The sequence below is a fragment of the Uloborus diversus genome, chromosome 4 (genome assembly GCF_026930045.1).
Source record: "Uloborus diversus isolate 005 chromosome 4, Udiv.v.3.1, whole genome shotgun sequence".
NCBI classification, from domain to species: domain Eukaryota; kingdom Metazoa; phylum Arthropoda; class Arachnida; order Araneae; family Uloboridae; genus Uloborus; species Uloborus diversus.
The window spans coordinates 47402396-47429607 of record NC_072734.1 but is presented as its reverse complement, the minus strand read 5'-3'; the positions used below and the strand labels follow the sequence as shown (position 1 = coordinate 47429607).

Sequence of the window (27212 nt, the reverse complement as noted above, 5' to 3'; positions counted from 1 at the left end):
CTTAACAAGATTATAGATCCTACTGTATATAAGTTGGAAGTTTCAAATAAATATCAAACACAGAAAACTTCGTTTTTTCAATTAAAGCCAACATTTTTAACGTACGGGTAAATTTTTACTACCATAATTGTGAAAAACGATAAATCGGTTTTTAATTAATATCTCCGGTAATTCAAGTTCTACATAAACGAGGCCAAGCTAAGAACACTTTCGATCAAGTCACCTTTTGAACGAAAAATGAACTATCAAAATCGGTTCATCTGTTTAGGAGCTACGATGCCACAAAAAGACACACTGATGCACACTTTTAAAACTTATTTCCCCTTCCTTTTTGCAACGGGGGCGGGGGAGGTACAAATTGACTTCTGAATTGATGCCTTATAATTTAAATAGGGAATAAAACCTTATTTAAACGGAATTTAAGAGTATTTTATTCACATATTTAAAAACTTTTAGAATAGAAATGATCCGTTTAAGATCCGTCAAAAAAGTAACGGATACGGATGCAGATCTTTATTTTCCCTCGGATATCCGCGGATACGGATATCCGGAACATCACTAATCATAACTATCTAATTTTGGGCAATAATTTTTACTGAAATTCCCTGAATGAGGCTAAATTGCTTAAAACTTGACGATTGTGCCAAAATCTCAAGCATCAAAACATCCCCCACGGGCGCCTAGTCGAAATTGAAATGTCTTTGTTAAATAAATGCAAAAATATTGCGCAACAAATTTGTAGAACAGTGCAAGTCCAGTTTCATTTTAATCTTTTACGAATTCTATCATTAGTTCTCTAGCCTTTGCACGAAATTTTAAACGATTGCGAAATTCAGCCCGATTTTTTTATGTATCATTTTAAGGATTTCATTAGCTGCTGCGAAACTATCCAAGTATTTTTATATTGCAGTGAATCATATCTTCTACCCTCCTAAATTTCATTACCATTTATTATTATTGGGATATTTCATATTATAAAGGTGTGCATGTGTTGCATACATTTTTAATCTTTTTTTTTTTTTTTTTTGAAAACATGTCAGACACCAATCACACAATTTAGAGTGATAATTTTTTTGTGAAAACGCACTTCACGCATAAATACCGTAAAATTCACGAATTTGCACGAATCCAGTACTTTCTTCTATATATTAGATATAGAAGAAAGTAAAAACTAGTAAAGTTGAAAATTTATTTTGGAGATAAATTTACCGAGGAAAAAGAAAGTCGATCGCGAATCTCTAAGATTTACCACTGAAACATTCCGTTAAAAATCTAGTATATGAACCGTAACCGTTCACGTTAAAAACCGTAGAAGGTATAATCGTTGTATGCTACGCAGAGATTTATGCAAAGGAAATCATTTGGACCATTTTCCTTACATGTGCATAATGATGAATACACGCTCGCATACAAAATTTCTTATCTCTGAAGAGCTTTCATGTATCACAGAGAAAGCAAATGAACACTCAAAAAATTTCAAAATTTAAGCGAAAACTTTCTTGAGAAATATTTCATTAAAATAATACTTTTTAATTGCTTAATTGTCCATTTTAATGGCTTTGATCATCGTATTGCGTGATGTAGTATCGAATGCAACAAAATTTGCTCATGTCGCATGACCTGCTTAGTCAAACTGTTATACAAAGCTTCTTGTAAGTCCTTTTGTTTATTGAAAATTATTTCTTCAAGATGAAGCATTCTAAGAACTGAAATATTGTGTCTGATTTAAAATAAAAAAAACTCTGAAGAACGCAGTGTATATAACGGTAAGAGTTAATATTCTTCAGAGATCTCATTTTTCAAGATCACATTCTAGGCTCTAGAATTTCACACAACAACATTTTACTTATTTAAGATATGTCTCAGCTATCGAATCAGAATGAAATTTCAAGATCATGGGATAAGGTTTCCCTTTTTTCTATTCACGTTCCTTTTCATTAATTCTAGCAGATATTTATAGCCATTTGATCACTTGTCTTGTGATAAAAATAAAGAACAAACCATAGTCTCTGATATTTGCACAATTAATTATTTCTTTTTTGAAAACATTCATTGATGAACGTTGGGACTCAACTTGTTGGGTTTTAGCAATAGTTTGTTTACATCCAAAGAAGACGTCCAGAAATGAATGATGTCACGCTTTGAAGCGGGGATGGGTTCGTGAACTTGTGACCAAGGGTGGGGGGGGGGGGGGGGGGGGGGGAGGGAGGAAGAAGTGTCATATCACACATTTTTTATTACAATATCCTGCTTGTGAAAAAAGTGTGTCAGAAAATTTGTTGAAAGAAAATAAATGTGACATTTTTCATGAACTCCAAATTTGTTTTAGATAGAGATGCTTAGAAAAATTAGTTTCTGCAAAGTAAAAGTTGATTAATGCGATTCTGGGTATTTCATGCAGCAGAGTATTGCGATGATTTATTTCGTCACGAAGTTTCTTTCGAATGATTTCACGGATCTTACAAATGGTGAATGTAAGTTTGTCCTTGACGCAATTTGGATAATTTTAATTGAATTGTTAGATTTTTCTTATTTTAGCAAAAATAATTAAAATTGCTCGGGCTTGAAATTTTTGTTGAAATTTGGGGGAGAATATTTAATTTTGAGCGTTTTGATGTATTTCGATTGAATTTCATCGACAATAAAACGTTTCGAGTTATTCTAATTTTGTTCTCGTTTATGTTTTACAAACATCATCGGTTCTTTGTGCTGGATTAAAGTGTTTTTCCTTGTCGTTGTACATTTCGTCATTGTTGCGGCAGTTTTAAAGCGTGACTGATTGCGAGAAAAAGACATGTAAATTTTATTTCGAAATGATGTACAAACAGAAGGTTAATCTAATCGATTATTCAGTTCACACCAATGCTCAAAGCGTGAAAAAAACACTCAGTGGAGAGGAGAAAAAGGTTTCAGCAGTTTAGATTTATTTTTCTTTGTTTTTGCTCATTTTTTTGGGGGGGGGGGGGCAATCATGAATTGTTTGTTGTTTTCGTTTGACCGCATTTGATGTTACTTTGACTTTTCTAACGTTTGTAACGCAAACTCGTCTGGTTCACGGGTCTTCGCAAATGTGGCCCTCCTCCTGCGTGCGATGGCGTCCATGTCCCCAGAAATCTGTTTATACCCGACGCTCTCGATTTTACACAATACTCTTCAGACATTCAGCATACATTAATTTCATCTATTTGAATACTGACATCTTTTAATAAAACTATTTTCTTCGCAATTATGATTCACTCGCGTTTATTTTATTAGTATTTTCAACGGTGTCAAAACCGACTAAATTGAAAACGAGCTCGATAACAGCAAAAGTAAAAAGTCGAAATTTAAAAAAAATGTATAATAAAATGTCCGCCGAAGATCCCTTGATTTCGCTAGGAACATTTTGAGCGCGCTGATATTTTTATTTTTTAGAAATTCAATAATCCTTTTGAACACACTATAGAGACCGGATTTGTTAAAGCAAAATCTAAATCTTCCTCATGTAACATCAATGAGGATATTCGAATATTTCCGAGAGGATGAGAGGTTTAATGTTCCAGAAACGCGAGGAGTTAAATGCGAGGAGATAAGCCTTTTACGTTTCGTCTTCGAAGTCGAATGCGTGACCTTCGGCTTCTCCCCTATCGGAAGAGGGCATGACGTCACTTCCTATGCCATTTGACGTCACAAGAACTTGAACTTTAAAAATTAATTAAAAAAAAACTACTTATCGTATTGCAAAATTTTTTTCACCTATGATGTTCATGCATGTTACTCTATCATATAAAAATAAAATTGAAAAATCGAAAACTTCCCTATTGAGTTAACTTGTGCGAAAAAATGTAACTTGCATTTTCAATTTTCGAAGGCTTATATCTCTTCGATGTTTGGCACAACCAGACATTTTTTGCTTTGTTTTAAAGGACAATGATACAACTACTTACCCTAGCATTTTTAAATCTTTATTTCTTGTTCCACAGGACTTTTGGGGGGAGTGAAAAAATACAATTTTCTTTTTTTTTCTTAAATTTAAGCATTTTTTTTTTCACAACAAAGGACTACTTGTATCAGCACAATTTTTCTTTGCTGCTAGTATATGGGTGAATATACGGTAAATGAATTTTTCGCGTTCCCAAAGAAAACTTACCTGTTTAGTTCAACATTCATTATTTCACTAGTTGTCGTTATTTTTGTATTTGCAAGATGAAAGCCAGATGATGTTTGAACTTTTTTGAGTTTTATAGGCACCAAAGGAAAATATTCCTTCAGCGGACTACACTATTGACTTTAAAACTGCCAGAGGAGTGACGCCAGAGAAGTGACAAATTCGCACATAACCAATAACATCGCGCCTTCTTTTTACCAGAACTTAAACGTAATCCATGATTTACTGAACTGCTCATATAACATTTTCAAAGCCGTTTTCGTCTTTATGTGCAACTGATGAGTGTTACTAAAGGGAAGTTAGTATTTCTTATGAGCAAAATGTTTCTTTTTTGCAGTTAGTAACAGTATTGTGAAAGCCAGATTTGTTTTTTCCTAGAATGTGAAAGTCTAAAGCAGGATACATTTATTATTTACATGTTGTATATCGGAATGCACAATTCAATGTGAAGAGTATTTTTACGACTGTTCACATGAGTGTTACCCATTTATTTTGTATTATTTTACGTATAGAAACATACAATTAGGATGTGATGTATTTTTTGTTAAGAAAACAAGAGATCAAACTTAATTTTCAAAAACACGGATAGAATTTATTAAAGCGGAGGATTCTTCTTTAAATCTCATGAGTGTTACCCCTCATGATTGTTACTTTGAAAAGGTAGCATTCAAAAGGAGTTACACTCATGATAAGAGTCCCAAATAACGAGTAGAATCATAGTTATAGATATTATATTATTTTTAACTCGTACTTTTATTAAGGAGATATATTTTTTCCTAAATATGTATAATAAATTCACATACATTAAAAAATTGAAGAGGGAGCACTGACACAAAGCTAATGTTTGCGCAAATGAAATTTGTGTGCGTTGTTTAGGATAAACTCTAATTCTCAAGATATGGTACTCAAATAAATATATATTTTAAAAGAATTAAAAACTATAATACATTTAAAACAGTTAAATTCAATTTGAAAGTGGATGCATAAGAAAACCTAATGCATATATGTTTGGGTATGCCTGTCATCACTTCTTGAAAACTGAAAAATTAAAGTAATGTTTTAAAATATTTCTCGAGAAGATAATTTTATTTAAACTTGAAGAAAATGGTTTTGCTCAAGTACAATTTGAGTTAATATTCAAATTTTCTCCATTGAACATTAAAAATAAAGGAGATCATATTTTTATAAGTTAAATCATCAATAAGTGGATGTATTTGAGCAAAACTCAGAAATATAATGTTGACAAAAGGGAATATTAAGATGTATTATATTTTCAAAGTAGCATAATATGTCACGTAATGAATTTTCAATTTGATTTCGCTTTTAAACACAGTATTATCAATAGTCTAAGATCCTACTTTGGCTGAACTACGCCCTCTTTGTGTGAATAAACAAAACGTGTTAGGGTTGAATTCCCACAACCCAAAATAACTGTTTTTTTAAATAGTATTTGTTTCGAAAATTGTCTCATGTGTAACCATTTTTTTAATCATAAAACAAGAGTAAAAAATATAAATGAAATGCTAAAGTATGATTGTGGTGACTATGAATTAAAATTATTTCATGAGTCTTATCCCGTATGCTACTCGTATGCTTTGTAATGATAAACTTTTAATTTTATCCCTAAAATTTTTTTTTCAATACTGGCATTTTTTAGCTATTCATGGTAATTACAATGAAAACATTTAATGTTTTATTTAATGTGTTTTTATCACGATCTTTACCCTTTATTTAGGAAACAAAGTAACACTCATGAGAAAAACAGCTATTCAAATACTTAAAATTTCTTTTAAAAAATAAATATTTATACAGTTTTGACTTATCACTGAATATTTATAAGATACTTTCATCGGGATTTACTTTCATTATTTATTTTTTGAAACGAAATTACAGATGTTTTTATAGAGGTAACAACTAATGAGAACTAGTATGTTGTGGCCATCACGAAACTTTCTTCTATATTTTTCTTTTTTTTCTGATCCCTCCCCATGCTTGACGAGGAAGCAATATTCCCAACAAAAACAAAATTACACATGCAAAAACTTGACGACCATCCCAATGTCTGAATTATTGCAAAAGCAAAGCAAAGAGCGAAAATTGAAAGTTATTTTAAAAGCCTTGCTTGAATTAATTACAAATATTTTATTTGTTAACAAACATAAGATGGCAACAGTTAAAAATTTTAAGTCATTGAGATAATATTTCCTATCATTTCCATACAATTAAAATCACGAGAAATACGCAGACGACAATCTATTACGATTTATCTTTCTTATTGTTGCATTAATAAAAATATTTTTTTTCGCAAAAAAAAAAAAAAAAAAAAATCAACACCTCTTAGAGCGATCGGCGTCAAAATTGAACCAAAGCCTGTTTACAAATGGATTCACATATATTCCAAATTTCAACCAGAACGTAGCATTACTTCTTGAGATAGGGCACTCAAAATGGAAAAAAAGAACGGGTGATTGCGCTACCCCCTTTTTAGCTGTTGACACAAAAATAAAATCAGTTCTTATACCCACTAAGGGCTACTTGTCGATAAATTTTTCTTTCATTCCGTTCATTATTTCTTGAGATACAGCAGTCACAATTGACGACAAAAAACGTTCTATAGCTCAACCCCCGTTTGAGTTATTGACACCAAAATTGAATCAGCACCTGTTCCTGTTAATACCAACATATGGACCAAATTTTGTTTGATTCCGCCAGTTACTTCCTGAGGAATAGCAAGCACGCGTAACTCAAAAAACGTCCCATTGCTCCACCCCCCTTGGAGGAATTCGCGCCAAAAACTAATGGGCACAAGTTCACATAGGGGCACATATGTGTACTAAATTTCGTTCGATTTCATGCGGTAGTTTTTGTTGTAGAGCGGCCACAAAAAACTGGTCACACACAGACGTGACACACATACATACACACACACACACAGACAGACATTTTCCAAAAATGGTCGAAATGGACTCAGCACACCTCAAAACGTTCGAATCCGTCAAAATTCGAAATTCGAAAATTTGCACGAATCCAATACTTTCTTCTATATATTAGATATAGAAGAAAGTAAAAATGGTGACTTCCCAAGAAGTTTTTTGGAATTTCTAAAATCTAATCAAATTAATTCACAAATAATCATCTGGTTAGAAAGCTATAAATTGTAATGAATTTTTACCTGCAAAAGTTTTAATGTGTGTTACGATTTTTTTAAAAAAAATTGTGTTAAACCTAATGTGTCAATAAATTTGAAAATCACCCTTTAGCAATCCCCACCTCTATGTTTTTTAAACTTCTTAAATGATTATGAAGATTGTGGATGGAAAGTAAATAATTTTGTAATTGTTCATTGTTTTACTGGGATTGATAATTACTACTTTCCAAACGTTTTTTTTCTTTCCTATTTTTTTACTATGATCTTAATTTTCACTTTTCTTCTTTTTCAGAGCCAACATGGCAAGGGTTAAGAGGTAAGTGTTTAAGCGGTGTCACTTAATGTCATTTTTATGATGTAATCTTATCAAGATTATATAATTTTTATAAACCACCTTTTTGTTTCAAGGAAATTCTGTATATTTAGTGAGAGCTTGCACTAAAATGACAATTATGTGTACACCGGGTGATGTGAAAAAAAAAGAACTTTTGCTTTCGGTGACTGTAGCACGGAATAGTGGCGATTGGTAAAGACTTGAAAAACAAAACAACTATCGAAATTGGATAATATCATCAAATCTCGTAACTAGCATGAAAATTAGAAAAAATGAAGATTTTCACTTTGTCTTTGTGATTTAAAAAAAATAATAATTTTCGGTGGTTTTTAATGCTATAGAACAAAAACTAGCAATGAGTACTACTATGTCAGAAAAGTGTATATATATATATATATATATATATATATATATATATATATATATATATATATATATATATATATATATATCCTTTTTGGAGATTGCCTTAGATTTCCCGAATCCATTCATACTACCGAACCCTCCTATAACGACCCCTGATTTAACGTGGGAATCAGAATTACTTTGTTGGTACAATGTTAAGACTATAGGAGCATAACTCACATTTAACGAGCAAACCCAATTTACAGCAAGTAATAATTTGTGATTCATAAAATTTTTAGTGACTTCCAGCTCAATTTATCTTTTCCTGGAAAAATTCCTGTAACCTTTCGAAGTCAAACCGAACGTTTGCTATGCAACTTATCAGTTGCATAGCAAACGTCGGCAGACTACTTAAATAATTTATCATTCAAATCTTTGATTCTTTACTATTTATCCTTCGAAGTTTCTTGAACCCATCTTATGTATTTTTTATCATATGTTTGTGAACATTATTCATTACATTGTACTTTTTACCTTGAAAAAAGCATTCCTGTAATGTTTTTTTAGTTACTTGGGGAGTCAACTTACTAAGTTCTCGAATTTTCGCCAAACTTCCTATGACCGAAAGCAAGGCCAGAAGTGAAGGATTTGCAAAGATATCTTCGGAATGTTCAGGTAAGATTTCCTAGAGATTTTTCGCAAGCGCTTCAGCTTATTCCTTTTATGGCAAACCAGACTAAACTTTCTGAACATACTATTCTGAACATCTGAATAATTTTCGTCAAAAAAATATCTCAACTTGCTCTTTCAGTTATCTATTTAAAAAATATATGCAGTAGACTCCCGATTATCCGCCAAATTGGGTGGCACAAGAGTCGCGAATAATAAAAATCGCGGATAAACCGAAAAAATGCTACAGTGAAAATATATATTGTACAGAAAAAAATGTTTTGTATTTTTGCTCAACAGAACTTAAAATCAATGTAGAAAAAGTGTATGTACGATGAAGAAGGCACAACAAATAAATAAAACAAGAACAACCGAGTTTTAATCTACAATTCTTCGACAAAAAACAGCCATTGGTATTTGCTTTTGCGGTGAAAATAATATTCCTGATTGTTAATTCACTCGCGGATAATCCGACCCACGGATAATCCGCTTGCGGATAATCGGGAGTTTACTGTATTACACTATTCATGTGGTTCCCTAGCCATTCTCCTAAGGAATAGAACTTCTTCATTTTCTCTCATTAGTAGCTAATTGATTAATCTTGTTAAAAATCAAAACTACATATCTTAAGAGTTTTGAAAAAATCTACAAAATTAACAAGAATAGATTCATCAGCTGTAGATAAATCCGAGGCCTCTGATTTCCGACTAGGCGTTCCGGCGCTAAGCAGCTACCATGTTTGTCGAGAGAAGCACAAAGCATTTTTCTTTGAGTTTTTCCTAGTAGAAACACGCGTATCCAGTTATTTTTGATACGTGTTGCTCCAATAACGTTGATTTAATCACTTATTTTGTTTTGTGTTTGCCTCATACATATTTTCTTACAGGAGGCAAGTTCTTAGGTCACCGCTACATGAAGGGTTTGGATACTGCCGCAGTTTTACTTTTTGATGACAATGGTTACATTGCTGGAATACAAAATGGAGTATGTTTTTCTTTGTTCCGATATTTCCTCGTATTCTAGAAAAAACGTTGTTTCTCCCATTTTGACTAACATCTTGCTTAAAACTAAATATCTTAATCGTCAAAGCAAAAAGAAAAAAAAAAAGCTTGTAACTCTGAGCAAAAAACCTTTTTCCGTGGGGAAGGGGAGCAGCAAAAGAGGGAAAAACTCAATTTACATTCTACCATAAAACAGCAAAACTGCGACCATTTACACGCAAATGCATTAATTTCTTAGGATTGACCCCCCTGATCTACTTAAATGACGAGCCTGGATCTATGTAGGATATTATCAGGGTCATTCTTGCAAAAACAAGTGTCCGATTTTTTTTTTCAATTTTTAAAAAATAATTACTACCAATTAATTATATATTAGGGGCAGTCAATAAATGACGAGACAGAGGCTATACAACATATTTTATTCGACTTTCTACAAAAATGCTGACCGAAATTGTTTAAACACTTATCCCACTGAGAAATTAGTTGCATAATTCCGTGCTCATAAAAATCCTTTGGCTACTGCTGGAACAAATTACACATGCTTCATCGTTCGAATGAAATCGTTCTCCCCGAAATGTCTTCTTAAGTTCCCCAAAGATGTGGATTCATTTAGTGATAGATCTGGACTATAAGGGCTGTGGTTTTAGACTTCCCACTTAAATTTTCCAGAAAAGTCCTCTGTTGCATTTGCTGTCTGTAGTTTAGCGTTGTTGAGAAACAGGATGACAGTGAGTGAAAGCTTACCGGGACGACACACAACCAATGCAGAAAAAGAACTTTTACGGAAAATTAAGTTTGAAATCTTGAACCAACCCCCCTTGTAGTCCAGATCTATCCCCATCTGATCTCGCATGTTTGGGGAACTCAAGAAGGCACTTTGGGGACAACGATTTCATTTGCACGATGAAGCAAAGGAGTGAGTGCATAATTAGTGTCATCAGCAACATAAGGACTATATTTGGTCAGTATTTTTGAAGAATGTCGAATAAAATCTGTTTTATAAGCCTCTGTCTCGTTATTTATTGACTGACACTAATATATTCATTTGTTGCTTCTCCATTTTATTGTGTATAAAAGTATCAATGCTTTGCACATAATTTATGAAAGCTAATATATTATTCTTGGAAGATGATGGAAAATATTAGGTGATTCCCAGCTTCAAATCATTCTGGGTTGAAATATGGGATTTAAGATCGTACTGAAACGTACCAATAATATAAGATATCGGAGAAAATACATCTTTCACACAAAAAATGATTCCATCACAACAACTTTTAAAAAATACCTTTAAAATATTAGTTTTAATTTCAAGATATTTTGTGATTCATATTGTCCGCTCTGTTAAGATATTAGAATCATTTCTCATCTGGAGAAATATCTTATACTGAATCTCTACCCTTAGGTACATTATTGTTGTAGAATTCGAATATTGAAAATAAATTTTAGCATGATTCTTATATTCAGTCATAGGTAGCATTTTTTAAACTTTTTTCTGCATAAGTATTTTTTCGTGTTTTTAAAATTATATTTTCTAAAGCAAGCTGATGACTGATGAGCCAATTATTTAACTGCAACTTTTTGCAATATACGTAAACAGGGGTGAACTGCGTCCCCCAAAAGGGTGCCAACATTGACTTCCAAAGAGCACACAGGTTTGGCGAAAAAAAAAGACCCACAGGTTTGAGGGTAAAAAAAAAAAAAAAAAAAGACGCATAGCGAGATTAAAAAAAAAAAAAAAAAACATAGGCGACCTGGGCAACAAAATTAAGTAGCACGGGTTAGAGGGCGCATAAAAACGAAGCTGAACAGAAACGAGGATGTAAGAGCGCTCAGACGGGAGCGAGGAACGGCCCGCGAGACGATGGGCCGGCGGATCAGTCCCCCAGATCATAAGACACGAACGAGAAACGCTTCTAAAACACATCGCTTACTTTTAAAAATGGCGATTTTCTCTTGTGCTTTTAATTTCACATCAGACAGTTGAACTCAGACCTGTATTTTTCCCAGTCTTGTCTTCCAGACAAAGATTAAAAAAAAAAAAAAAAAAACGAAATGCCGCTCTTGGTGCGTTTTTAGAATTCAATTTCTTTTTATCTTAGGACAAAGGGAGAGAAACTGGATTTCTCGGAAATTATTTTCATTATTTTACCCAACGGTGAACCCTTCTCCCTCGGACCCTATCATTACAGGAGCGTTTCAAGGAAATTCCCCATGCACCCCACCCACTGTAGGTAGAAAAAATAATTTATGCGAACTTGCTCTTCTAGAAGAAAGCTAGGAAAGAATCTTGCTCTTCTAGATTCTCCTCTTCACTCTATTATTATAGTTCCCGGCCGAGCGCCAGCCACCTGCAAAGAGAAAGAAGTAAAATGCAGCTGTAACCATTGCTGAAAAACTGAGACTTCACATTCAATTCTGTTTTTAAATGCATTTTCATAGAGAAGTCGATCTTCAGGCTGGTTGGATGAAAAAGATAAAAGTAAAAAAAGGAATGATTTTTGAAAGTTAAGACAATCTGTGATAATTTTACACAATATAGTCCACACAAACTGTTTTTAAATTTAGGATTCGACCAATGGTGCACACAATGGGAGGGTCCAGCAGGGAGTCCGAACCCCTCCCATGGCCCTTGAGTTTTTTCAAATTGACTAGAAACTTACGAGCACTGTGCGTAAAATAATTTCAGGCAAAGTTAACTAAAATTTCAGATTTAATAATATATATATATATATATATATATATATATATATATATGTATGAAGGGCTCGAGGCAAGAATGTGATATGCCACATGAGTTTTTTCCGGTAGACCAATTTTCAACTTTTGAAACATTCTACAAATATTTTTATAGACATTATACATTCTATATTCTGCAATACTAAAACAAGATACGTTTTTCTGACAGTGACATAATCCATTGTGATGTTTATTTCAATTACCAAAAAGCAACATTTAGAACAAAAAACTAATTTTTTCAAAAGTGTATCTAATCGCATTCTTGCCCCGAACCCTTCATATGTATGTATTTCCGCTTTTTCTTCCTCTACAAAATCGAACTGTATGTGAACGTAAATTGTTCTAGAATGATGATTTTGCTTCGTTGTTTTTATTTTTAACTAGTGATACCCGCACGGCTTTGCCCGTAATAGAAAAATCAAAAGGTCTTTTGGTTCGCCTGTATATTTACAAATAATGTATGGTGAATTTTCTCGCCAGTTGGCTTGTACCCATCTTACGGTTCCACGATATGATAGTTTCGTTTCTCGCCAATTGACTTGTGCCCATGTTACGGTTCCACGTTATGATAATTTTGTAGTTTACTCGTCCATCTTATGATATTTTTTTTTCTTAAAATTGAAATAGAAAAAGAACCACATCGAATTTTCGAAAAATCGCTTCGAGGTGCACACCCCCATGCTACATACTAACTTTGTGCCAAATTTCATGAAAATCGGCCGAACGGTTTAGGCGCTATGCACGTCACAGACATCCTACAGACATCCAGACATCCTCCGGACAGAGCGACTTTCAGCTTTATTATTAGTAAAGAAGATAAAGATACTTTGCCATTTTATTAAATTTCTGTGAAAAATGGGCTTAAAATTGGAATAGAAAAGAACAAAATCGAATTTTCGAAAAATCGCTTCGAGGTGCACACCTTCATGCTACAAACTAACTTCGTGCCAAATTTCATGAAAATCGGTCGAACGGTCTAGGCGCTATGCGCGTCACAGACATCCTACAGACATTCAGACATCCTCCGGACAGAGAGACTTTCAGCTTTATTATTAGTAAAGAAGACTATGAGAAAAGTAAATATACATTCATTCTTCTGCTTTCTGCTATTTTAATTAAGTACTATTAGGTATTCATAAAGTTATTTTATTAACTAATCGTAAGTAATTGCTCAATATATTTTTTTTAATGTTTTTTGTTCCTGACAATCGATAAAAACAAAGGAATATGTTTGATACGTGTTGGAGTACGATATGAGAAGGGTGGACATTCGATCTTGGACCCCCCCCCCCCTTGAGAAATTCTTGTGTGCGCCGCTGGAATCGACTCAAATTGGTTATGCAGTCGAACCTGTCTATCTCGAATTTTACGGGAGAGAAGAAAAATTCGAGATATGAAGGTTTCAAGAAATAGAGGTTTTAAAAACAGTTCTAAAAATAAGAAATTGGAGCAATGACTCGAAAGTAAAACTTTGGAAGCAATTTTACTAATCAACAATGTCCCCTTCCTCTCAGTTTCCGAATGGATATAATAGCTGGAAAACTTGCTTTTTGTACATTAAGTTTTAATTCTGGAGCATTACGTGACTGCTAATATTAAGAAAAATGGTTTTTGTCTAAAAATTCCAGTTAATAAAGACCGTTGGGGATCGAATTCAAGAAGGACACTTTAGTCGAAATTCGAGGTATACAGTTTTTCATAAAATTTCATTGGAGACAAACATGAGCGAAAACACTGTATTAATACTTTATGGTATAGCTTGACCACGAAAAGAAGGAGGATGACCTTGAAGCGAAATATTATTTGTACTATCTGTAATAGGTAGAATCTGCCAGAAAGCACCGAATAGTAAGAGGCATTGTCTAGCTAATCCTATCTGTTCCAAAATAATAACCGATTGCAGATGATACAAATGATGGTTTTGCTTCAAGGTCATCCGCCTTTTCGTGGTCAAGCTATACAGGGAAAATGAAAAACTTCGACATAGAGAGGTTTTCGAGATAGGCAGGTTTGAGATAAACAGGTTCGACTGTAATGTAATGTTTATAGTTATGTTCTGAAAGAGATTGCGATAAAGGTCAAGACTGGAGAAATTCTCTTATCTCCAATTGGTCGGCGAAAACGAATTAATTAGTAGCCACTTTCTTGAAGCAGTGCCCACTTTTTGTATGCGTAAAACGCTAAACGAAATAATTTCAAGTTATTGCAGTTAATAATCCTAAATACAGTGGATTCTCTCTATTTGAACACTATCTAATGTGAATACTCCAATATTCTGAACGCACATTTTGCTGGTCCCGGCGAATACATATGCATTATCCACTATCCAGTCTCCCTTGATAATGAACACCTCCATAATTTGAACACTTTGTCTGCTCCCATGAGTGTTCACTGTTTTAAGAATAGAGACAATCTACAAAACATAAATTGATGAAAGATTTTTAAAAATATAAATTGGGGGAAGAACTTTGATTTTGATATAAAAAAAATACATCAATAAGTTAATGTCTTCGCCACACGTTAAGTAAGGTGATTAATTTCTTTTTTGAGATGGCAATAGGGCGACTGACAGATGATTTTTGAATCAAATGTTTCGAATTTTAGTGGCGGTAAAGTTGAGCAATGTTTACTCCAAGAGAGAAATCGCTTTATTTTTCTAATGTCGGTCTTCCTGTTAGCGGAAATTAACAAATTATATCTTATCGCGGATGAAAATACCAAAACAAATTAACGAAGTCTACACATGTTTTCAAGCATTTTAGATAACATGCTTATTATATCGATTCCATACCTAAATAAAACGTTTCTTTCACACATGTCTTTCAGTTACTGTTATAGAAATTTCAGATTTCACACGCCAACAAAAACATTAAAGTTTTTTAGTGACATTCTTTGCTGCTGTTGCTTAACTCACTCGGGAACCTGAGCTCGACGCTCAGGTTTAAAGTATATTTGTGCTTTTTCCGTGTAATGACTACAACTAGGGCCGACTTGGCTCAGACAGGACACTATTTATGGAAGGGCTATCTTTCAACATTTCGATCCAGACCAGGAAACGAAAAAAATTCTGATCCAGCACCCTAGAGGTATTGATTTGTGATTGAGAATTTGGAGGACTTCATGACCGCCATTATCATATACAGAGGGCTTTCGACCAGGGGCGCTCCAAATTTAAATTTTTGGGAGGGCGCAAATTTTCAATTTGTCTAATAGAATTCAAAATTTGGATGATTTTTGCGACTAGAACTCTAAATTTCGTCGAGTGATGATAATTTTGCCGAATCATCAGACAAAATTTGTCAAAAAGGATATTTTGGAAGATCACATTGACCCCCGGGTACCCCCTGTCTTCTACCCGCGACCCATCAGCCACGGGTCTGATGCTTTTTCAATCGAGCAACTCAGCCCCAGTGCCATTCTCTCTGTTCTTTTTGTTCTTTATGTAATTAATCTGAGAGTTATGAAATTAAATTCACGACAGACCTATTCATTTTAATTTCTGTTTCAGATACCAAAAAATGACATCGACAAAGTAAACACAACCTACGACTTTGCTGGAACATCTGCCTACCAACTTGACAAAATACTTGGGGAGGAGGAAGTCTACTTCACCACTGCGTACTTTGTTGATCCTAGTAAGTTTAATTGCTATTAAAGATCAAGGCTAATCCTTAGAACTTTCATCCTACTCGTTGATTGATTAAATTTTGAACTTTGTTTTTCAATAGAGGAGACGGACGTTCTCCAGCTCTTAATAACACAAACACATCGACTTTGATTGCTCGCATTTAAATTCATATTTTAATGAGCATTTGGAGGATATTTTTCATGATAAGTTCTAAAATTAACTTGAATAATTAGGACCGTTTTTAAAAACGGGTCTGACAATGTTGTTCAAGAAAGTACCGTTCAGACTTTTTTCATCTTTTCACTGGGAATTGTAGAAGTTAAACTTACAAATGGTGGGTTTAAAAGTTAAAAAATCAACTTTAACAAAAGTTTCAACAGATATGCACACCAAAATGATTTTATCTGAGGCACACCATTCAGTTCATCAAAAAAAAAAAAGTAATAAAAGAAAAAAAAGTTTGTAGAAAGTGGAGGGGGGAGGAGAAAGAAAAAAATGCATACTATTTTTAAACAACTATATAGAATATTAAAAAAAAAACACACACACACACACACACCCGGTTCACCAAGTTGAAATAGCAAAAGGTTCTCTAACAGTAAATAAGCCTACTTTCCCATAAACCAATGTCCTTTAAACTTTGTCAACTCACGGATCTCTTTGAACAAGATTTTTGAGAGAACCACATGAACTCCCCCTGAATGTGGTGGAGTACGCTAATGTTAAAAAATACATCTTAAAAATACTTAGTCGATCATAATTATGTAAAAACAGTTGTAGAAAGTCAGTTTATTTTTAAATTTTTATCACAAAAGCAAAATAAAATAACATTAAATCGAACTCCATGTACTATTTCGTTACATTTGGGGACAGGGCTGAAGGGAACACAGTGGTTAGGGTATCGGACTCGGGATCGGAGGGCAATCCGGGTTCGATGTCCGGAATAAAAAAAACTGACGATTACATGTAGGATACGTGCTCGTTAATTTTGTGGACCTGAAAGTGCGTTGGCTGGTATTTTAACTGTTGTAATGATTGAAAAAAATTTCCCCTGTCCAATTTGAGGAGATGGAGATGCCAGGTGGCTCCGTTTCTCGACTGTTAACCCAGTTATTTACGTTCTGTGGAAAGGATGATGGTGTTGTCTTCACAAAAGGCCATCATTTTAATGACATTGATGAGCGTGAATACCAAAAAAACAAGTACCTCCACGTTTGCAAAGAAAAACATCTTTAATCATTGAAAACTGAGCGAGAGAAATAATGAAAAAGAGTTCCCCCCTCCCTTAGTTTTTCCATTCACTCCTCTTTGTATGTTTTCACTAGCCAACTAATAAAAGTGCTTCATAAATTGTTCTCTTGAATTCTTCCGTGGAACAAAAGGGTTCCATGAAATACAGTTTAAAGACCACAGCCGTGAACCAAAATATGTTCTCAAACACGTGTTCTGAAAGTTTGCGGTTTTATATTACACTAAATGTTCATTTTTATAAGTCAAAATAAATATAAGCAAGAACAAGTATTGTAAAAAGCTTCAAAGTGGAAAATTGAAGAAAATTTCAATCGTGTGCAGAGATTTCTTCAATTTCTTTTATAAAGTATTATGCTACAAAGTTTTTTAAACGTAATATGCCACAACATCGGTGATGATAATAAGAATATCTGATGTGTTTTGAACCAGATTATCTTGTGTTTTGATAGGCATAATTTGCAATGGCGGACGCACCAAGGAGCAATTTGAGGAGGACGGTACTGGAACTGGTTTATATTTACAAAATGGAACAGATCCAATCCGAAATTCCGTTCAAGTACCACTGTACGAGAAGGATTTGGAAGGAACAGAGTGGGTTAAAGGCCAATGCTTCAGAACTATGGGTAAGTATTTTAAACTATGATTTGAACCCTACATGAGAATACTTTCGTGTGCAGGTAAACGGCAGTATCGGCAAAAATGAGTATGCAATGCATTTGAAGAAACACGTTTTGGATTAATTCAACGATAAGATATTGGTCTAACTACAGGGAAATGTTGGAATTTGACGGTTTTTTCGCGCTTTTTTTTCATCGGAAATCAAATAACATATACAATAAAGCTAACTTAGAGTAGATGACAAAAATGAAAAAGCAATAAACAAAAATGAAAAAATTGCAATTACTGCCTTTTACTCCACACAGCAGAGTAGTTCGTGGGAATTAATATCTTACTTTTAGGAATTTTATAAGCACTAGAACTGGACGAGTTTTTTTTTTTTTTTTTTTTTGGCATTTTGGTACTGAGGTAGCGGTGTTAATTAGAAAACCTCTAAGTGCTAAATTAAACATTTGATTAAAACCATAAAATAAAATAGAGTCCCAGTCAGTCATAACACCCCCAGGACCTTTATAGGTGGGTATTATGATTTTAAGGACAGAGGTTCAGTTTTTCTGCTTATTCCCCACTTTCATTCTTAGTTCTTGATAGATTTAAATTCCACGGAGAAAAAAAAACTTAGCATTTCCTTATGTATTTTGTCTTTATTTCAGAAAAACGTTGAATGAAAATAATCCTAAGCATTATCTGATGTTTTTACGTAAAAGGCAATATTACTGTATTGCAAAAGCACTTTCGCGAGGCTTAATTTTTCGAAAGCCTGTCGTAACTGTGAAAGTTATATCCTCGCGAAATACTTTTTTGCTGCGGATTTTTCAACTGTCGGTTCTGGTAATATAAAATTCTCGAAAATTAAGGCTCCCGAAAATAAATACTGTTGGGTATAAGTATCTGCGTAAAAAAGGGACATTTCAAGTAGAGCCATTACCAAGTTGCAATAGCCATCGATACGTAATACAGTTTTTGTTAATATGGGACAGTTTCTGATACCTACTTTCGAAAATGCAAAACTTGAGGAACGTCTAGAATAAATACTGAAAAGAAGAAAGTTCACAACATCCAAGATTTCATGAAGAATTTTGGTTTGTCCAGCCATGTGGTACAAATATTACTAACGGTAAAGCATTATGACAATCTTCAAATCAAGTGTTTAGTATCAAAACCAGCTCAACCCATGAATTTAGAAAAAGTTCTTTCGTTTCATAATTTGATCGTTTTTGTTGAGTACTATCACTGTACCAAGCGGTTGGGAAAGTACTCAGCTAAATCAAGTTGAAAACTGCTATCAAAATGCTGTTTTCGTTAAAAAAAAAAGACAGACATTGTAAATGATTTTGGTCTCGCAGTTAAACTTTTTAAAATGAACTGAGATGGTTTTGATTCTAAATGACTCAAAAGATATTTGCTACTGAAGAATTTGAATATTCATAAGACTCATACACTGAAATCAAAAAGTTCAGGTATAACAAGTTCTTTGAAGCATCTGTGCCGTTCACAGACGAGTCCAGATTTACATTGGAGAGTGATTCAGGGCGTCTAGTGATCTGGAAGGAACAGCGCACTAGATATCATCAATCCAACACTGTTAAAAGACACAGTTATAGAGATGGTGGAATCACACACACAAACATGGTTTGGGCGGGGATCTCGCTCGGTGGTCACACTGACCTGCATGTTTTCCACGGAGGAACTCTGACTGGTCTGAGATATCGGGATGAGATCCTTGATCCATATGTCCGCCCATATGCTGGTGCTATTGATAATGACTTCATTCTTATGGATGATAATGCACCACCTCACAGAGCTTGTATTGTTGAGGAGTATCTTGAGCATCACGGTTTGGAACGAATGGAATGGCCAGCTCGATCTCCAAACCTGAATCCGATAGAACATCTTTGGACTCCCTTGTCAGACAGGTTGTTTCTTTAAATTCTCCTCCAAGGTCGTTACATGAGCTGGGAACACTCTTACAGAGCTTACTCTGTGTATGGTCTTCGCTTAATATTCTGGGGATCCGACAACTTAATAAACAGCATGGAAAATCGATGCCGCCAATGCATTCAAGTTAGGGGAGGAGGAGGGACACATTCCTTATTGGAACCCATTTTTGTATTATTTCTATGACATTTTACTACATATTATTGTGATGTGCTGTTTTCTCCAAAAATGGACTTTTCCGCAAGGATTGCTTTTTATGTTATAAATCGTTTTTGCAATTTACTTATACAAATTTCTATAGCGCGTTCAATAAAAAACTATTTAATGCACATGTCCTCCAAATTTTTTGTTTCTACATTCATTTATTTGCAAACTAGACTCAAAAACCGGTTTTACTTTAACTTTTTGAGGCTAGTGTAGTTAAAACTTGCAGGACGCAAATGATGACATGGAAATTTAAGATCACAAGCAAAAATTCATTTACGAACAAAATGAAAGGATAGTAGAAAAAAAATTTACAGGATACGAAATTACAATTGAGGCACTGAGAAAAAAGCAAAGGGATGTAAGTGCCAAAATTAAAAATTTGGAGAAAACCAGTACAAATGGTAGGTGAACCTCTTCTCTGTTTTGGGAGATGAGATAGTACTAGTTGTCCTGGTAGGTGCTGCTATACAGCAAGATTAAGAATAACGTTTCCATGAAAGCCTAACCTATTATCGGAACTTTAACCGCTTTTTACTCAAACCTTGAAAGTGTCCATTTACATCCTTTTGCTTCTTACTGCCTCAACTATAGAACAGATTTCAAGCACGGAGTTAATTATTCCTTTTAGAGTAGTTTGTTGTTTTTAGGCATATCTCCATTTGTTGGCAGCTTCGAGAACTAATTTTAAAACATAGAACTGTTACGAACTCCATTCAAAAGTTGCCGTTTTTCTCTCTTAAAATAAAATGCTGACTGTTTTGAATTTCAAATCGTAACGTAGATTGTCTTCATTGTATTTGAATGTTTTGATTCTTCACTTTTTTTTTTTTTTAACTTTAGGAGTACATTATTGGTACAAGGTGAAAGAAGACATGTCTTGTGAGCACCTTTTCCCATTTGCTGTAATCTACAATAGAGGAAAACTGACGACATTTAACTTCTGGAACAGCGGCAATTACGAATTCTCTCGCAGATTTGAACATCCACCACTTTCTTCCCTCTCGGTAAGCCGCTTTTCAAACATTTTCTTTCATTTCAGCTTGAAGATGGAGCTGTAATAGACAGCACATCTCTGTTCCGGTCAGGGCCCGATTAACATCTGAGAATAGAGGAATCTCGGCCTCATTTTGGTGCCCCCCCCCCTTTTTTTGTTTGGGGAAAATTTTCTAAGCATTCTATGGACATTGATACAGCATTGACTAATGCTTAGTGGCCCAACAGAATTCAGAGTTAAGTTTATTCCCTCTTACAGGGGCGGCATTTCAGCATTTCATTTGGGGGGTCGAGTTTCTTAAATACGAATTACCTCAGTATGGAAAAAACACATATTGGCTAACAGCAAGTAATCATGATATGGGGGGAGATTGTATAGTTAAAGAGCCCCCAGAAAAGATATTTGTTGGTGTGAGATTTTTTTCAAAAATAGTATGTATTTTTAAAGAGTATCTATGGAACCATACTATGCATTGAGCAGCTGAAATGTGTTTCTAGCTTAAGAAAGTGATGAACACTCATCAAATAGACACACTTAAAGTATGAACGTAACAATGAATGTAAAATACCACGGCATTTTCTTGTGCAGCCACACCACTGCACGGGCCTCTCATAACTATCGTTACGCAGAGCTCACAAGAACGAGATATTTAGCCCATATGCGGAAATTACGTCTTTTGTTAAAATTAACCATGATTCTTCATCAGTTTTTTTTTTTTTTCCTGTTCTGAAAAGGCCAGTAAAGGCTTCATGAACTTCTAATAATTTAAAAAACGGGAAATACTTGCTCTTGTCTGGAAATGTGTCAAGTTTCGTCAACCATTATGGAGAACCAGCAAGATTGTTTTTCTTCAACTTTGATTGGCGATTTACGTAAATTGAATTTGCTCACTTTTTATCATTCCCCTTTAAGAATTTGGGGGTGCGACCGCCCCCTCTTGATCCCTATTTGCTGCCCCTGCCCTCTTACTGACTGACAGAAATTTTGTTTATTACATAATGTTGCACTTGAGTTCTCAGTAAATTTGGGTAGTAACATTTTGAATCATATTTGACACTTCACGAAGGAAATTAAATGCGAACGTTTCTGTTCAGCATGTTTAAATGTTTTCAATCTCTTTAAAAAACGCAGTTAAAAGCAGAAACTGGAATTGTTAAGCACAGTTTTACAGTGATATTTGGGCCCCCTAAAAATTCTGAGGGGAAGCTCAAGCTTCCCGAGCCTTTTGGGTAAACAGGCCCTGATTCCGGTGGAACATTGAGGTAACTGCAAAATTAATTGAAAATGAGTTCTTGTCATCTCTGGGTCCAAACGTGGTCACCCCATACGATGGAACACTGACAGATTTGTTTTTCAACTTTAGCCACCAGGTCAGTAACTCAACTACTATGTTTCATTTTACGAGGTTATATGAAGTTGTTTTATGTATAGTTGGTTCTACTGTAAAATTACACTTTTTACAGTGGTGTCAGTGTCCAAAATCGAATTTTTGAAAAATTGTTTCGAGGTGCACACCCCCTTGCTACAAACTAACTTTGTGCCAAATTTCATGAAAATCAGCGGAATGGTCTGGGCGCTATGCACGTCACAGAGATCCAGACATTCTGACAGAGAGACTTAGAGCTTTATTATTAGTAAAGAAGATATATTTCTCCAATATTTATAAAATTTTAACCTATGTTTTTAATTTTAAATACTTTTTTAAATTCTAAATAGATATGAGAAAGAACCGTAACTTGGGGAAAACTTTTTTTTTCAGGTTTTTGTTTCTTCCAAATTGCTTTACTTTCACTTGGAAAAAGTGGAAAATTTTGAAATTTACACAAAAAATGTTTTCCGAGATTTATAGTATTTGCATTTCAATGCTTTTTCTCAGCAATCAGGGTTGTCTAATTCCACCCCCAGGTAATTAACAGTTCACAATTAGGAAAAAAAAGAAATGTTTTAAAAGTTTTTTATTAAATGAATTGATGACAACAACTTAGATTTATAATTTCAAAAAGGCAGCGATTAGAAAATGTTTCACTTGTCATTGGTTAGTCATGTTCATTTCGCTGAGTTGCTACTCCACTTTTCATTTGAAACTCTAAAAAAAACCTGAACCTAATCTGCGAAAGTTCTCAAAGAGATTTCACATTTTAAAAAATTATATGGTTGCCCTCATAAATTTAACAATGATGCCGATTAAGATATTATATGGGTGTTATAGGGAAGGGTGGTTGGCGTTAGTTGAATTTGGTGACTCTCATAGTAGTTTTTCAAAAGTATTCAAATCTGCGCCAATAACGTCCCCTTTTCACTGAACCCTCCCCCCCCCAAAAAAAAGAAGTAAACATGGTCCAGGTCATAGTTCAACTTACCTGAGCCACACTATCAACAAAAATATTTTTAGCATATGTACCAAATGCTACTGTTTTTTTTTTAACGATATTATGAATTTCTGAAAATGCAAAACTGTAAACTCTCGTTTTTCCGCGAGTGGGTATGTGGGTATCGTCGGGGCGGATTATCCGCAAGTTAATTAACAATCATAAATACATATTTTAGCAGCCGAAAGCAAATATTAATGTCAGTTTCCTTTTCTCGAAAAATTGTAAATTTGAACTCTGTTGTTTTTGTTTTATTTATTTGCTTATCTATTTATTGCGCTTTCTTCATCGTACATATAGTTGTTCTTTATTAATGTTAAATTTTGTAGCACAAAAATACAAAACGTTTTTACTGTACTGTATGCTTTTGCACTATACTCGCGGCACCTGATCCACCCAATTCTGCGGATAATCGGGAGTTTACTGTAGGATACACTGTTCAATGTTCATTCAATAATTAGTCTACACTATAAGCATAATTTTGGACAATTGAAGAGTCTGCCGCAACAAAGAGTTTAACTCCATTTTTTGATTGTTGGGAAATCTCCTGGAGTTAACTGCATGTTGCCTCAAGCAAATGAAGCAGCTAACTCATTTTAGCGAATAACTTGAGAACTACAGTGGTTGAAAAAAAATTGCATCACCCGCGAAATCCAAATATTTTTAGCATTTATAAGTACTTATGAAATATTTAACGGTTCTTGCATCATATAACACGAATTGGCATCGGTACATGACGCAAGTTATTGCGTAAGATTGCATCATTCTTCTAACTGTATAAAAAAAAACCAGTTGAACGTTCGACGCATTCATTCACGATCTGGACTTATGAGTTGCAGTACGTCGAAATACGTTCAATTGACACCACAAAGAAAGAGTGTTTGCCGTTGCATTAGACAAAGAAGGATTGTCGTCACGTTCCATAGCAAAAAGAATAAACTGTTCGCAATCAACTGCGACTACTGAATAAGCTAAAGAGAACCGGAAGCACATTAAGAAAGAGCAACAGTGGTCGTCCACGAATATCCAATTCAGCGCAGGACAGGTATTTGATACGACTCAGTCTTTGGAGCAGACAATCATCTTCCACAGACCGTAGAACAGCATGGGAAAACGAATCGGCTGTTCACGCATCCACGTCTACTGTACGAAAACGACTGTATGTTGCGGGTTTGGTGGCACGTCGACCACGAAAGAAGCCAAAAATGAGGAAACGGCGACTAGACTGGGCAAAAGCTCACCAAGGGTGGACTGTCGATCAGTGGAAATCAGATGTGTTTTCGGACGAGTTCAAATTCAATCTGCGTGGTGTCTCACGGACAGCACACAGACGCCGCAGAGAGGAATATCATCCCGAATGCATTCAACACACAGTCAAGCATCCCGTATCCCAGATGATTTGAGGATGTATTTCTGATAAAGGAGTTGGTGGGATTCACTTTGTGCAAGGAGCAGTAAACGCTCAGGTGTATGTTGGCATTTTGGAGGAGAAATTGCTTCCTACTATTCGGGATCACTTTACTTCAGTTCCAAACGTCATATTCCATGATGATTCTGCTCCGTGCCATAGGGCAAAACTGGTAAGTAACAATTTAAAAACCTTTATCCTGCCATTAGACTTAAATTCACATGGGGCAATTTTTTTTTCTCTAAACTCACACGCAGGTTCAGAAATGGAAAAATGAGCATGGGGGTCAGCAATTTGCTTTGGCTCGGAAACAGACCCGATCTAATCCGATCGAAAATTGTTGGAATAGAATGGGTGTAGAAGTGATGAAACATAAGCCCACTTGCAAAACTCCGGGAATCAATAATTCGTGTCTGGTACCACGAACTCAGTAAAGAATACATTCAATCACTCATCCGTTCAATGCCCCGTTGATATCAAGCTGTCATTAAAGCTAGAGGCGGACCAACAAAATATTAGGTTATATTTTATGATGTTTAAACATTTCCATGTCACTTTTGTTTATTTTTGAACAGAACGAGTGTTACAATTAAAACCTCTACTTACTTTTTCGTCATCCACTTGGCAACGTGGATGCACTTCACATTGTACTTGTTACAGTTTTGGTCATGTATTTCCATAAATAAAGTAAACAATTATCGGATTCCTGCTGCTAAATGTTTGTTTCGTAAGTTTTGCAGAATTTCACATACATTCATCGTTAATCGGTCGAGCAAAACTTCTCACATATCCCATTGTTGTGAAAATACAAGGGTGATGCAATTTTTTTTCCAGCACTGTATCAACCGAAGATAAATCCTTGTTGAACCAAAGGACCAAAAAATGGTGTTAACTCTTTGTTGCTGCAAACCCTTCAATTTCCTTACAAAGAATAACTTTTTACTGATTTTCTTCCCTTTTAGATGTTTTTGCCTTCTCCTTTTCCTCAATGCATCAATGACCAATACGAGATGTCCGGTGGCATCAGCTCCATGCATGTCTATTTCACGATAAGACCGTGGAATTTGTTCTGCTGAAGTGAAAACATTGCAGAATGCATACCAAAGATTTCATTCTAAGAAAAGAAAATTTTCTGTTTTTGTGTCTGATTTGTATAGTTATGAATGTCAATAAATATTTTCAATTAAGCAGCTGAATATGATTACTGTTCGCGTTATTTTTCATTTTGCATGAATTGTATACACACGAATCAAGTTCTTGCGTCATTGTATATTTTAACTTTTTGCAATGTTTTTTATGTTATACTAGGGGTTCCCAAAGTGGGTCTCACGACATCTGGAGTTGGAGTGCCATAGGGAGAGCGAGGCGGGTGCCACAAAATGCACGATACCAATATACAATACATACAATAGAGATAGGCTAGGGTATCGTAATCAATTGAATGATTCAAAAGGTGCCGCGAATCAGAAGAAAAGTTTGGGTTTTGGGAATTTGTGTGGTGCAGTAAAAAACTGTTACGATGATGTTCACGGGACCGCAAATTTTTGCTGTGATGGATTTTAAGCAACGTAATGACAGTTAAAATGGGACTGAAATTTTATTTCGTTTTATTGGTATTCGCTGTGATGAGATTTTACTATAGAATTTGGGGAAACCTCGTTGCAACGAACGAAAATTTCAAAGTTCCCTTCTGCATTAAACTGTCAAAACTATTTATGTTAAAACTAAAAGCTTGTTTTAAGGGAGAAAAAAAAATATTTTCATATTCTTCAAACAAAAGAGGTAATGGTGTTCAGGGCCCATTCGGAAAAATTTTCCAAAAAGTTCCTGCGTTCTATGTTAACTTTTAGTTTAACTGCGGTACTTATGTTAACTTTTCAGTTATACATAAGTGCCATAAATTATATGGGCTTTCACTTCTTATTCAAATGTTGGCTAACTAATCGTGCTTGCATGTTTTGTTGAAATAGTTAAACTCATCGAACAGCTCATTAATGTCTGATGAAAAGAAATAGCTTGCACTTTGTTTAATTGAAGCCAAACGAGAACTTAATTTCAGAAAAACTTGCATAATTTCGCAGAGTGATAAGTTTTCAGAAAAGGGGCCGCCAATTTCAATTTAGTAAAAAAAAAAGAAAAAAAAAAATGAAATAGCAATAATTTATTTGAAAATAAAAAAAAAGGAATAAAACTGGCAAAAAGTATTTTTCTGCAAAAGTTTAAGAGAAAATGCCATTTTTGAATATTATTTTGGAGCAGCCAAGATCCTGCATTATAATTTACGTAACAGGAACGAAATGTACGTTTGAGACCCTTTTATTAACGAAAAACATAATTCCGTGCATAGTGCAAAACACGATAGACTTCAGTTTAATAAACAATGAAATAATAAGTGCATAAAGAAATATTGTAGCTTCAT

At 34.5% G+C, this 27212-nt stretch overlaps 1 protein-coding gene across 1 annotated transcript in view; it reads left to right on the top strand.

The window, feature by feature from the left end:
* LOC129220442 (uncharacterized) overlaps positions 1 to 25980 on the top strand; it is a 34616-nt gene extending 8636 nt beyond the window's left edge. The window contains exons 2-8 of the mRNA XM_054854863.1: positions 7588 to 7611; positions 8542 to 8649; positions 9530 to 9627; positions 15889 to 16015; positions 17709 to 17882; positions 20863 to 21026; positions 25756 to 25980. Of these exons, the coding sequence (XP_054710838.1) occupies positions 7588 to 7611; positions 8542 to 8649; positions 9530 to 9627; positions 15889 to 16015; positions 17709 to 17882; positions 20863 to 21026; positions 25756 to 25869 (809 nt within the window). The 3' untranslated portion in view covers positions 25870 to 25980. The remainder of the gene's footprint in view (positions 1 to 7587; positions 7612 to 8541; positions 8650 to 9529; positions 9628 to 15888; positions 16016 to 17708; positions 17883 to 20862; positions 21027 to 25755) is intronic.
* The last annotated feature ends 1232 nt before the right edge of the window (positions 25981 to 27212 follow it).